Consider the following 11,478-nt stretch of genomic DNA (forward strand, 5'->3'; position numbering starts at 1 on the left):
GTGGCCAGAGGCTCTTTGCTTTCTTTCTTTTTAAATCAGTTTATTCAAATTGCCAGGAGTTGGATTTGGATGATTCTTGTGGGTCCCTTCCAGGATATTCTGTGCTTGTTTGAAATCTGGATTAGTTCTGCTCCCTGGACCCAGAGAAGGGGGAGCTGCTCAGGTACCCCCCCTGTACCCCCCACAAGGGGGGCTGCTGCTGCTGGGGGGGTCATGGTGGCCTCTCTGAGCTTTTATTCAAAAAGAAAATTCCTGGAGCAGGGACAAGTGGAATGGCTGATGGAGGAGGAGGTGGAAGAGACAGGACAGGGCTGCAGGACAGCCACACCTGGGGGCTCAGCCAGGAGGGGCTGGGCTGGGGCTGGGGACAGGACTCGGTCACAGGAGCCTGTCCTGAGCTCAGGGCTCAGCAGCTCAGGGTCTGGGAGCTCCCCTGCTGGGAAAAAGGGAACAGGGGGGCTGAGGAGGGTGGCTGTGCAGCAGGGGCAGACCCCAGGGTGTCCTTCAGCAGCTGGGCTGAGGGCTGGACAGGGAGTGCTGGAGCTGCAGCCCCTGGGAGCACAGGGACTCCCCAGGCACTCAGGCCAGGTCAGAAAAGGGATTTATTGCCTTGGGGAGGAATTCCCGTGCAAAGGACAGCACCAGAACAACACCCAGAGGGGACTTTGCACATGCAGCCAGGATCTGAGCCAAGGAATTGCTGCCAATGCCAGCAATTACTGCTGGAAACATGGGCGAAACCCCAACCCATCATTAATGCAGGAATTTACAGGTATTAGAGCAAGACTCTGTTGCCTTGGGAAGGCTGAAATGTGTAAATACAATTAATTCTCATTCCAGAGTGTTGGAGCTACCCTAAAACCATGTTTATTCTCAGCAAATTCAAATTCAAGATTGAGTCTAAAAGCAATTAAACCAAAATCTTACAAAAGGAGATGTGCAGAGAGGAAAACGCCTCCGTGCTTTCGCAGCTTCCCGTGTAGCTAAAATTAAAACTTTGCATGGACTACATGTGAGCACTCCCAGTTGTTTCTTCTGTCTTCCTCTGTAGCTGCATGTCTCTGGCACATGCCTTAAATCTGCCCTTTGTTAAGAATTCCATGGTTTGGATCAGATTAAGCTGCTTTTTGAGAGTGTGTTTGCTATTTCCCACGCCCCATCTCCCAGGAAGTCACCCACGGGCAGTGCCAGGGCTGGGCTGGGAGAGGTGTCGGGCCCTTTACATTGTCCAGCTTGGCAGTGGCTTCCCTGGGTTTGTGGCACTCAAGTCTGGGCTATTTACCAAAACATGGGGCGTTTCCCAGTTCATTTGGGATTCAGCTCCTTGGGGATGAGGGCAGCACTTCCTGCCATCCCCTACATCCGCCTGGTCTCCCCGTTGGGCTCCAGCACAGTCAGGTTTCCTCTGGCATCCTGGTCCATTTCTATGGCCTCAAACAGAGACTTGAAGTTCCCGGCGCCGAAGCCCTGCGGGGACGGCACCGTTAGGGGCCAGGCCTTGGTGGCCCTGAGTGGCCAGGATCAGCAGGAGAGCCTCAAACCAACCTGGTGGTTGTGCCTCTGGATCACCTCCAGAAACACCGTGGGTCTGTCTTGAACTGGTTTGGTGAAGATCTGGAGCAAGTAGCCTTTTTCATCAAAATCCACCAGGATTTTCAGCTCCTGGAGAAAAGAAATGAGGTGACAGCTCGAAGACCCAGAGAGGAGCAGGTGGGGCTCTGTGTCACTCACATCCCTGCAAAGCACCTGGGGAGCTGGTCCAGCCCTGGGCAGGCCTTTTCCCTCTCAGACTCACCGCCAGCTTGTCAATGTTCTCCTTCACTTTGATTTTGGCAGTTTTGAGCCTCTCCCGCAGCATCTGGTAGTAGCTGGAGGGCACATCCATGAACTGCATGCCCCGCTGCTTCAGGTTGGTGATCTGCAAGGCAGGGGAGACCCAGCAGGGCTCAGTTTGGCAGGGGTTTGTGCCAGGAGCATTTCCTGGCACGGGCAGTGTCAGGACAGAGGTGCTTTCCCATGGCATTGGCCAACCTCAAGCATGAGAACCTGCCTCATCATTTCACTTTGGCACCAGGAATGGGCAGGCCCAAGATGTCCTCCCCAGGCACTGCAGAGAGCTGTGCAAGGATCATTTGTCCTGCTCTGACCTAGCTGATAGCTCTGGAGGCCCTTTGGTCTGGAGAGGAACCCAAACCTGGGTGCTCAGCAGCAGCTGGGCTCAACCCAGACCTGCCCCTGCCCCAGCTGAAGGTGGGTGATGGGCTGTGGGGCTCAGCCCGGCAGCCTGGGCTGTCTGTGTCCCACCAGGCACCCTGCAAGGACAAAGGTGCCACCAAGGGCCCTGCAGACCCCAATTGCTTTAATCTGGAGGGACAGGCAGCTCACAGATGCAGCAGGTCCCTTTGACTCCCTGGGCAGTTAATGCTGGTTGTAAAACAACCACAGCACAAAGGCCATTATCTCTGTGTCCTTGTACCCTGGCAGGGTCATGGTGCACCCTGTGATGAGCACCGTGCCCAGCCAGGGCAGGGGGTCCCAGGGCAGGAGATCACAGGGCAGGGGGTCCCAGAGCAGGGGATCACAGGGCAGGGGGTCCCAGGGCAGGGGATCACAGGGCAGGGGATCACAGGGCTGCACTCACTGCTGAGATGATGTCAGGGGTGTTCAGGGCGATGTGCTGGACTCCGGCCCCTCCGTAGTAATCAATATATTCCTACAGGGAAAAGAAGTCACCATGGTAGTGACAGCACAGCTACAGCTCTGAAGAGATGGGTGTGGGCTTAAAAATATGCAGGCAAGATCAGCCCAGGAGCACCATGGAATGGCAAAGCCACTGTTGATGAGATGGGGTAAACTGGCTCTGCCCAGCTTCTCCCCCAGGGTTTGTCAGACCCGAGCAGAGCCAGGATTGCTCTCTAGCAGCCACTTTACACAGCAGGTCTGCTCTGGCTCCAAATCACTGACACTTGGTCCCCTGTTCCTTCACTGAGATCCCCCTGGGAGTGGAGGCAGCCACATGGATCAACCACCAGCATCCACCCACCTGGATCTGGGATTTCTTCTTGCCAGGTGCTGGCTCATTGATGGGCATCTTAATGGTCTCCTCGTAGTTGGTGACCACGATGGAGCGCAGGGCGCTGAACTCGGTGTGCAGCTGCTTGTCATCCACTGACCAGAAGCGGTGGAAGAGCAGGTTCTTCTGGTACCTGCCCGGGTCACAAGGGGCACATCCAAGCTCCATCCCCACAGTAATGGAGCTCTGCTGTCTTCATCAGCCCTGGCAGCAGCAGTGAGACCAGCAGAGCTGTGCTGCTGCTCCATCCCACCTCCCAGCAGCTCTCCCCACTCTTACCAGTCTGCCACTGGGACCATCTGGAGGTCAGGCTGGTTCCCCACAACGTGATCAACAAAGCTGAGCTTGGTGCTTGGTCTGTGGGGGGAAGACAAGGAGGGTCTCAGCCAGGCTCAGGGGTACCTCAGAGCCAGGGGGCTCCAGGGCAAGGCAGTGGGGACCTGTCCAGCTCCTCGGTGGGATATTCCACCAGAACACGATGGCAAAGAGCCAAGCAGGAGCCTCTGGAAAGTACTCACAGCTTGGACAGCAGGGGGTCCTTGAAGAGGGGTGGGTGGTACCCAGGGAGGAACAGGCCCTTGTAGTTGAGCTTTTCTATCAAGGTGTGGGTGGTGTCACCATACTGTCAGGGGGAAAAGTGGTTGTGTTGTGGCCTTGTTTGTGCAGGGGCCTCCCAGGTGCAGCCAGCTCCATGGCCCTGCCCTGCCACTCACCGTCTGGATCACTGCAAACTTCACCTTCCCAAATTTGTCCTGCTCCACCCATGGCTCCTTCACCACCACAGCACCACGCTCCTTGGCTTTCTGGGCAGAAGAAGAGATATCCTGTCCTGCCACGGCTCCCCTGGGCCAGGGAGAGACATCCCCAGGCCCTCCCTGCCTCCCCTCACCGTTTTGGGGGGCTGTGTGGGAGGGGGTGGAGGGAGGGGCTGCCCACCTGCACGATGAAGTCACAGTCCTCCACCTCGAAGGCGACGTCCTTCACCCCGTCCCCGTGCTTCACCAGGTGCTCCCCCATCTCTGCCCCAGGCAGGAACAGCCACAGGCATGAGCAGAACTGCTTTGTTCTGCCACAGCCATTTCCCCCTCCACCCCCACCAGTGACACCTACCCTCATTCCCTGGGTTCAGAGCGGATGAGAAAACAAACACGATCTGCCGAGGAAGAGGAGGAGAGGAGAGGATGAAGTGAAGAGCCACAAGTGATGGTTTTCATGGTGGGTTGGGCAGCACCCTCGTGTCTGACACCACCTCACCTTTCCCTGCCCTGGCAGTGGCACCTTACCTTGTCCTGCTTGATGACATGTGACACCACCTCCCTGCTGCCCGTCTCCAGCCCCCGGTAGGCCAGCTCCTCGAAGCCCAGCTTGTTGCAGTAGTAGGATGCAGCCTGTGGGCAGAGTGGGAAGAAGAGGAGAGTCCCTCAGGGTGAAGCTGCAGTGCTGGTGGCCCACAGGCCATGGAGAACAGCCACCATGGCAGGTGCAAGTCACACTTGCCCTGTGTGCGTGTGAGAACAGGCAGCAGCTTCTCCGCCTCCTCCAGCAGCCCAGGGGGAACAAACAGAGGCAAGAAAGGGCCAGGATTGAGGAAAAAGCCCAAATTCAGTGGGAAGTTCTGCCTCCAGAACTTTCTGTGAGGGCTGCCATGGAGCAGGAGACATTTCTGCATGTGCCCTGTTCTGCAAGGCTGGGTGAAAAGCAGCTCGGGTGTGAAGCACAGAGGTGTTTAAGTTGCCCAGGGCAAGGGATGGAGACCAGCTGCCACGAGCCCATGCAGCTCTGCAGGCTGGTGGCCACAGCTGAGCCCGGCCACGTGCCCTGGTTCATGTCCCACGTCCCACCCCCGGCAGCCGCCCCTCGCCTTGCGCAAGGGCCACCAAGGCCACCGGCGCCAGGCCAGGGCCGGGCTTGGGGACACCGGCACATCCCGGCCCGGGGGCTGCCGGGAGAGCCAACACCCCCCGGGCAGCCAATGCCTGCAGCACCTGCCTGTCCCAGCACGGGAGGTGTCCCCTGGCACTGCTGTCCCCTGGCACGGCCGTCCCCTGGCACTGCTGTCCCCTGGCACGGCCGTCCCCTGGCACTGCTGTCCCCTGGCACGGCCGTCCCCTGGCACTGCTGTCCCCTGGCACGGCCGTCCCCTGGCACTGCTGTCCCCTGGCACTGCTGTCCCCTCCCTCGTGTGCCTGGTGGCCGCAGCCTCTCACCTGCTTGGCATTGCCGACCCAGAAGGTGATGGAGTGGAAGTGGATGAAGCGGCCTCGTTGGGGCTAAAAGGAAAGGAAAATGGGGCTGAAAGCTGCTGCTGCTGCATTTCCTGCAGCACTGCTCGGCTCTGGAGCAGGGGGAAGCAGCAGCTGGGACCCTGAAAATGCATCTCCTGCAAATGCATCTGGATTGACTGGGTGGAACAGCCCCCAAATGGTGATTTTCCAAAGTGCTTTACAGTCAAGTCCCACAGGATCCTGCACTGCAGGAATGTACAAAGCACCGATTCACCTTTGCCCACAGCCACAGTCCCAGTTCTCCCAGTGCTCCCCACAAGTGGCCATCCCAGCGAGCTGCCCACCTGCAAACCTTGCTGTGTTAAACATTAATTCTTCCACAAAAGTTCTTACACAACCACCAGCGCCAGGACAGATCCCCCTTTGCCCCGTTCCCCACCACTGCCCAACCTGGCACAGGCCACCCAGCACTGGAAACACTTTAAAAGTGAAAAAGGAGGAAAAAATGCAGCATTTGGAAATAAATGTTGCATGGAATGAGGATTCTGCTTAAGGCTTGACTTGACTGGGAAATATCCATCATCTCCTGTTTGTCAGTCTCCTCCCAAACCAAAAATTTCAGTGATTAATACTAATTTACCACGAGGATCTTGTGTGGCCCAGAGCAGTTTTACTTCTCATTTCAACAGGTAATCAAGGAATTGACATAATCTGCAGTAACATGACCGATGTTTCACACCAGGCAGAGGGGCAGGACAGGGACACAACTCTTACCTTTTCCCCCTTGTCTGTGTAGGACGTCTGAAAGAGAATGAGAAAAGAGAGACATTAGCGGGACAGGCAGGTACAGGAGCCCCAGGGAGCTGAATCCAAAGGTCAGGCTGTGAGGACAGCTCTGCTGAGCACAGTCACTGGAAAATCAGAATTCAAGCAGAGCTTAAATCTCCAAAAGTGCCATGGAGCCCCGGATGTCTGAACTAATTCCCATCTGCTGCCCCTCACCATTTCTGTGACCTGGCGATGCTGGAAGCCAAGAGAGCGCGGGAACGGGGGGCTTTCAATATAACGGGACGGGGAGGCTCCTCCTCGGCCCCACCTTCCCCCGCCGCCAACCCAGGGATGCGTTTGGTTGGGGCCGGGAGCTGCCCAGGCGGGGGTGGCGGCTGGCTGTCACCGGGGCCGTGTCACGGGTCCTTGCAGCCCTGGCGGTGGCACTGCGGGGTGAAACGTGGAGGGTGCTGAGGGTGGCAGCGCAGCACGTGAGGCTCTGCAGGGTTGGGACCCCGTGTGTGTCACAGGTCACCGGGGGGTGACGCAATTTGGGCAGCACATCCCCCGGCCCGCCCGCTGCCCCTGGGGACATTGCCCCCGCGCTGGGGACGTGTCATCCTGGGCAGCGCTGGGCCAGGGCAGCCTGCAGAGCCCAGCTGGGTGCGTGGTGGGGTCTGGGCACGGGGCCACGCGGTGCCACCTTCAGCCCCCGTGAGCCCAGCGCTGCAGGGACACAAAATGTGGGACAGCAGGAGGAGGGGGCAAGGGCTGGCCCTGCCGGGGAGGCAGCAGGGCACAAACTCCACCTGACTGGGAGTGCTGGGAAGTTGCAGCCACCAGCAAGGCCAGAGAGGATGAGCACAGGGGGCTTGGGTGGGTGCCAGTGGCACGGAGGACAGGGGTGGGGCTGTCCCCTGCTGCCACACCGCCTGGGACATGGATGGTCTGCAGCGCCCGGCAAATGTGCCGGGCCACAGGCTGGAGAGGGGCCAGCAGCAGGGACAGGGACATAACACCGTGCACCACGGCTGTGTCACCCACTGGTGGTGACACCGCTGTGCTACTACATGTCACCATCAACGCTGTGTGTCACTGATGGTGACACCGCTGTGCCACCACGTGTCACCAACAGAGCCGCCCCATGGCACCACCGCAGCAGCGTGACCCAGAGACGGTGACACCGCTGGGCCGCCCCATGCCAGCGCCACAGCGGTGTGCCGCGGTGGCAGTGACGCAGCTGTGCCACCCCGCTACTGCCACCTCCCCCGCCCGTCCCGGCTCCCGTCCGGCCGCGGCCATGGCGGAGCCCGGCGGGGGCCGCCCCGTCACCGTCAGCGATGTGCAGCAGCTGGTGCGGCGCAAGGACGAGATCGAGGCGCAGATCAAGGCGTGCTACGAGCTGCTGGAGGGGGTCGGTGCCCGGGCAGGGCCGGGCCGGGCCGGGGGGCGCCGTGCGGGCCCGCGGGCCCGGCCCCCTCCCAACCGCCGCCTCTTCCCTCACAGCAAAAGGGCGTCGGGATGCACGAGCCGCTGGTGGACGCCGAGGGCTTCCCGCGCTCGGACATCGACCTGTACCAAGTGCGCACCGCCCGGCACAACATCATCTGTGAGCGGGGAACGGGGACCGGGCGGGGGGGCCTTTCCCGGGGCCGGGCCGCGCCCCCATCCCGCGGGATGAGCCAGCGAAACCGGGATGTGCGGGGCAGACGCGGCCTCTGCCCGGGAACGGACCCCGCGGAACCGCTGAGCTCTCTGGAACCCCCACGGCTCTCGTTGTAATTCCTCCTCTCTCTGGAACCCCCATGGCTCTCGTTGTAATTCCTCCTCTCTCTGGAACCCCCGTGGCGCTCGTTGTAATTGCTCAGAGCTGGAGCCCAGGGCTGCGCTGAGCCCGTTCCCCCGTGGTTCTGCTCAGTGCTCGGAGCTGCGCCGGGGCTGAGTCAGTAAAATGCTTTTGAACACGTGTTACTGAAATTCTGCCACTGCTGCGGAGCCATTTGGGGTCTGTGAAACACAACAAAGCCTTTCTGTGCTGTTTGTAGAATAAAATTTGGGTAGAAAACAGCTTGGCATTTATTTCATCCCAGGCTTTCCCAGTGCCCTGACTTTCAGGATGGAATCATACATTGCAGCGAGTGACTTAATGGAAAGAAGACTTACGCTGCTCACTGAGTGCTAAGGGATCATGGGCCTCCCAGCCCTTCTGCCTTTGCATGTTTACCAAAATTTGTAGGGTGGTTTACTCTGTGTCTGACTTTTGCTGATAAACATCTGCCGGGCTGGCACCAGGCCCCAGCAGATAGAGCAGAGGTTCTTGCTGAGATCAGAGACAGCCAGGGCACTGCTCTGCGTGGCTGCAGGGGGGAGCAGGTGCTGAGAGCCCTTTGGGGGAAGCCTCTCCAGCACCTGTGTGCTCATGGTGTCACCCACAGGTCTGCAGAATGACCACAAGGCCCTGATGAAGCAGGTGGAGGAAGCTCTGCACAAGCTGCACGCCCGGGAGAAGGAGAAGCACGCCAAGGATGAGGCAGAGGCCTTGGCCGAGGCCATGAGCCAGAGCCAGAGCCTGCCCCAGGCCTTTGCCAAAGTGAACTCCGTGACCCCGGGCTCTCCCGCCAGTGTCTCGGTACGTGGGGCACAGCTCCTGGGGAAGGCTTTGTCTGGAGCCAGACAGCTCATGGCTCCCTCTGCCTCTTGTTAATAAGTGGGAATAAGCTGGGGCCTTGATTAAGGTGTCAGCCCCTTCTTTTTATCATGTTGGGATGTCCTGTGAAGGGGCTGGTCACTGTACAGGGATGAGGTGGGTGTTCTCTGAGCTGTATCCTGGCACCCCACAGCTCCTTCCACACCTCACTGACCATTCCAGCCTCAGTATTTCTCTTCCCATGAAACAGAACAGAGGAATGAACACTTACCTCTCCCTGTGGCTGTAGTGGTGTTCACTTCCCTGAGTGTGAGAGGTGTTGTAGCACATCTCTCTCCCTGTGGCTGGGTGAAGGGCAATGCTCCTGTGATATTACCTGTCTTTGGAGAATGCAGATGCTCATCTCTCTTCTGTCTCTGTCCAGGGACTTCAAGTTGATGATGAGATTGTGGAGTTTGGATCTGTCAATGCAAACAACTTCCAGAACCTGCAGAACATTGCCACGGTGGTGCAGCACAGCGAGGGGGTGAGCTCATTCCTGCTGTGACTGCATTCTCTTGCCTGTCTCTGTTAGCCACAGCTTTTTCTATGGAACTTGGATCTCTGGAATCATCATTTCCATGTCAGAAACAGTATCAGATTCAGTCTGTGCAGTTAGCTGTAGCCTTGTTCTCTCACAGCACTGAGCTATTTGCTCATGAAGGGAAGAGCTGAGAGGTGTGAGCATCACGTTGTTTGTTCTCCCTGGGGACTCCCTGCAGCAGCACTGCTGTGCCAGCCTTGTGGCCTGGCTGGAGAAGCTGCCACAACCATTAAGTGCTTGGTGGTGGAAGTGAGGGATCTCTGGAGATGACTTCACACAAAACACTCCATTCTTTCAGTTACAGCCACAGGAGTGGGAATGGGGACTGCTGCAGAACAGTTCCTTGGGCTTAGTGTTCTTTGTCTGCTTCAACACAAGAAGGGAGTTGACTTTGTGATGGAAAAGTGAAATATTTTGAATATTTTGGTTATTTTTTTTGTTTTTTCCTCTCTTTCAGAGACCCCTGAGCGTGACTGTGATCCGTGGTGGCAGAAGGGTGCACGTGGGGCTGACTCCAAAGCGCTGGGCCGGGAAGGGCCTCCTGGGGTGAGCTACTGTTTCACTTGCTGGAGGGAAGAGGCTTTCACCAGCTCAGGGCACATTTCCTGAGCAGGGCCACCAGCCCTGGCTGTGTCACTGCCCACTGTCACAGACCTGACAGGTGGGCACCAGGGAGCTGGAGGCTGCTGCTTCTGCACAGGGATACAGGGAGTCAAGTTCCATCAAACATGAGCACAGGCAGGAAGGTCTCAGTGGCTGGTTTGTCTGGTAAACCAGTGGAGGAGGATTGTGGTGGGTCTGAGCCATGTCAGGTCTTCTGTGCCTGTCTGAGAAATGAAGATTTAATATTTCCTCCTACCCTCTTCTTTTTCAGCTGCAATATCATTCCTTTACAAAGATGACCATTGCTGGGAGAACAATAAAGCTGAAGCTTGTGCTGCTTTCTGGACTCTGATCTGGTTTGAAAACTTCCCTACGTGGTGTTGCTGTGACCTCTGGTGCCTGAAGGGTTCTGGCAGAGTTCTGCAGTTCAGATTTGCATTGGTTGTCAGGAGGAACCTGCAGAGCTGCAAGATGTGGCTTCTCATCTCTTCCACTTGTATCAATTTAGAATAAGGCTCTAGAGAGACCCAAATCTCCCTTGATACACGCTCCAAAGAGCTTGAAATGCTCTTTTTTGATGATAACAGAGCATTCCTTTTTTCTCCCCTTTAAAACTCCTCACTGAATATCATGTAATATATTCTAAAAAGTCCTAGAGCACTTTTTGATGCCTGTCATAGTAGATGACAGGCAAGAGATATGCAAGTTTGATACATCTTCCCCATGTTGCCACAACTTTTAAAGTCAGTGAACATACTGAAAGGATTTTTGGAATGCCCAGTTATTTTAACACAATGAGGTAAAGAATAGGGGTTATAATTCTACTTTTGGAACTTCTAGTAGTTTATATAGTTATGATAAACACTCCTAATCTAGCTTCTCTCTGTTTTCTTTCAATTTTTTAAAATTTTGTTTATTTGCAGGAGTTGATTATGGGGTGTTTCCTGGTTCCAGCCAGGACAGGCTTTACCTTCTTGTGCCTCCCATTCTCCTCTCCATCCTGCTGCAGGAGCACTGGGGGGAGTGGGTGGGTGGCACGTGGTCTGGGGTGTTTTCAGTGGGAACAGTAAATTGGGGAATACCATTCCTAAACCACCACAGGAGAATAAACTGTTGGAAGGGATTCCAGGAATGACTGGTTTGTTTAAAGCTTATTTCCAGTTGAACTTCAAAATAGTCTCCCAAAACAATAAAACTGAGTATTGCCTCTCTCTGTTCTCATAGGAGTCATTATTTGGGGCAGCCTCTCCGGGTCAGGGAGATAATGGGAGCTGATAACAAATCTTTCTGCTCCCAGCAGGGTGTGAGGCTCTTTCTGGGCAGAAGGAAAAACAAATTAAGTTTAGACATTGTTACTATTTGAGCTTAACAGCAAGACTGAGGTCAACAGCCTGGAGCGTTTGGAGCTGATTATCTGCAGGGGTGAAGTGAGAGCCTGGAGTGAGCCCTGGGAGTGGGTTCCTTGTGCAAGTGCTGTCCTGGCAGGGAGCTGGGGACCGTGGGGGACTGGCAGGGTTTGGGGGATGTTTTTTCTCGCTTTGACTCCGTTTGTCCTGCTCAGGGAAGCCACTGGAGCAGA

The 11,478-nt window shown here is 56.5% G+C and overlaps 2 protein-coding genes across 5 annotated transcripts; one reads left to right on the forward strand and one right to left on the reverse strand.

The window, feature by feature from the left end:
* Nucleotides 1-825: 825 nt before the first annotated feature.
* Nucleotides 826-8,993, reverse strand: HPD (4-hydroxyphenylpyruvate dioxygenase). 4 transcript variants are annotated; one of them, XM_041410270.1, is made up of 14 exons: nt 8,985-8,993; nt 6,073-6,099; nt 5,281-5,343; nt 4,357-4,461; nt 4,184-4,226; nt 4,010-4,092; nt 3,787-3,876; nt 3,592-3,695; nt 3,353-3,430; nt 3,044-3,206; nt 2,642-2,713; nt 1,796-1,918; nt 1,546-1,662; nt 826-1,467 (listed from the first exon to the last, which is right to left on the reverse strand). In XM_041410270.1, exons 6-14 carry the CDS (start codon nt 4,088-4,090, stop codon nt 1,357-1,359), a joined length of 939 nt encoding a protein of 312 aa, XP_041266204.1. In that variant the 5' UTR covers nt 4,091-4,092; nt 4,184-4,226; nt 4,357-4,461; nt 5,281-5,343; nt 6,073-6,099; nt 8,985-8,993; the 3' UTR covers nt 826-1,356. The 4 variants fall into 4 exon arrangements, with proteins under 4 accessions (XP_041266204.1, XP_041266201.1, XP_041266202.1 ...); XM_041410267.1 differs by lacking the exon at nt 8,985-8,993 and adding an exon at nt 6,301-7,015; XM_041410268.1 differs by lacking the exons at nt 5,281-5,343; nt 8,985-8,993 and adding an exon at nt 6,301-7,015.
* On the forward strand, nt 7,163-11,110 carry PSMD9 (proteasome 26S subunit, non-ATPase 9). Its single transcript, XM_041410271.1, has 6 exons — nt 7,163-7,480; nt 7,573-7,675; nt 8,502-8,695; nt 9,138-9,239; nt 9,754-9,842; nt 10,171-11,110. The coding sequence occupies exons 1-6, from the start codon at nt 7,211-7,213 to the stop codon at nt 10,196-10,198; spliced, it is 786 nt and encodes a 261-aa protein (XP_041266205.1). The 5' UTR covers nt 7,163-7,210; the 3' UTR covers nt 10,199-11,110.
* The last annotated feature ends 368 nt before the right edge of the window (nt 11,111-11,478 follow it).

This window comes from Onychostruthus taczanowskii, unplaced genomic scaffold (assembly GCF_017590055.1).
Source record: "Onychostruthus taczanowskii isolate IOZ18803 unplaced genomic scaffold, ASM1759005v1 scaffold32, whole genome shotgun sequence".
Classification (NCBI taxonomy): Eukaryota; Metazoa; Chordata; class Aves; order Passeriformes; family Passeridae; genus Onychostruthus; species Onychostruthus taczanowskii.